Source organism: Poromitra crassiceps (assembly GCF_964638095.1).
Source record: "Poromitra crassiceps genome assembly, chromosome: 10".
NCBI classification, from domain to species: domain Eukaryota; kingdom Metazoa; phylum Chordata; class Actinopteri; order Beryciformes; family Melamphaidae; genus Poromitra; species Poromitra crassiceps.
Window position 1 is genome coordinate 12676576 of NC_139631.1, and position 1466 is coordinate 12678041.

At 46.0% G+C, this 1466-nt stretch overlaps 1 protein-coding gene across 1 annotated transcript in view; it reads left to right on the forward strand.

Moving 5' to 3' along the window:
* Positions 1–868: 868 nt before the first annotated feature.
* Positions 869–1466, forward strand: part of grid2 (glutamate receptor, ionotropic, delta 2) — a gene marked incomplete at both ends in the record, with an annotated part of 702436 nt that continues 701838 nt past the window's right edge. Inside the window, one exon of the mRNA XM_083643819.1 lies at positions 869–956. Within this exon, the coding sequence (XP_083499945.1) occupies positions 869–956 (88 nt within the window). The remainder of the gene's footprint in view (positions 957–1466) is intronic.

Genomic DNA, 1466 nt, shown 5'->3' on the forward strand with positions numbered 1-1466 from the left:
CTCGGTGAAACTGACCCCCGCAGGCTAGGCTACACGTTTCTTTTCCGACGCATAAAAAAGAGTGGTTTCTGACCTCTCCTTATGCGTGTGTGTGAGAGAGAGCCCTCCATCCCGCTCTTCCCCTCTACAGGAAACTAGATACTATTTCGGAATATGGTGCTCCTCCGCGCTAATGACATGTGACACGGCTTCATCGCTGCTTTTCCTCCTCCAAAAAGTCTCTTTGGTGTTTCGACGTCGGTGATATTTGGAGAGGGGGCTAACTGAAGAAAATAAAAGCCCTTGGGGAAAATGGAAGTTCTGGCCGTTTGTTGAGGCTGCTGCTGCTGCTGCTTGCTGGTGGTTTTGGTGGTTGGTGGGGGGGAGCATGCGTCGCCAGGTCTGAAAGGCTGGGAATCACGACCGAGTCATTAGCCTATAACGGGACCTGCGCGTTACAAGATACAATCGGTTTCCCCCACGTTACCGAATGGTTACCGATGTATTCCCTCAGATGAGTGGCCACCTCTTCCAGCCTCTCAGTTCGGCTTGACGCGTCGGCGTTTGGATGCGGTTTGTTTGCTCTGCGGCTCAGATAAACCACTCTCCGCTCTCCCAGACTCATGTTGCGAGGGATTTCAACAGGGTACCAGTCTATATGACCACCAGGGAATCTCTACTTAATTTCCTCAACCGAGAAGCAGCCTACATCCACGCCAAGAGAAGAAAATATCAAGGCAGAGATTACAGAGAATTCCCTTGATCGCCTCATCGATGGACTAAAGAAAAGCAGCCTCGGCTCGCGGGATTTTAACAACTCTATTCGCTCTCATCCAGAGAGAGCTGTTTTTCTTCGCTTTTGGGGGGAAATAGCCTAGTCTTGGACAACATGAAAGTTCTTTCGGCTATGTTGCTCTTTGCCGTTTTCTGGAGTCTGGAGTGTGAACCGGCGCTCTCGGATTCAATCATCCACATTGGTGAGTTACTGCGCCTTTTCTCCCCTAATTCACGGCCACAATAATGTGCTCTGTGCTGTGCGCCACTCAGGAAACATCTATTGCCTTGATATTCGCTGCGCTGCTAAAATCATTACGCACACATCAATTTCCTTGACGCTCTCTGGCATTTTGTGTTTTTTCCATTTAATGCATTTATTATGGAGATACCTTTTGTGAAAATGTGATTGGAATTATTATTATTATTATTATTATTATTATTATTATTATTATTATTATTATTATTGGCACATTCTGTTTCATTATGCGCCATTGCACCCTTTCAGTTGAAGTTGTCATTTGAGTTGGGAGTATTTCTGGGCATACGCTGCTTATGTAAACTCTATTCTGTCCAATATATGATTCATACTGTGTTATTCCAGACCTCTGTTCATGTAGAGGGATTCTCTATTCGATGGGTTGGCCAATAAAAAGCCAAGAGAATGCACCACCAGATTGGCTGCATTTCTGGAGAACAACGCATCCATAGAA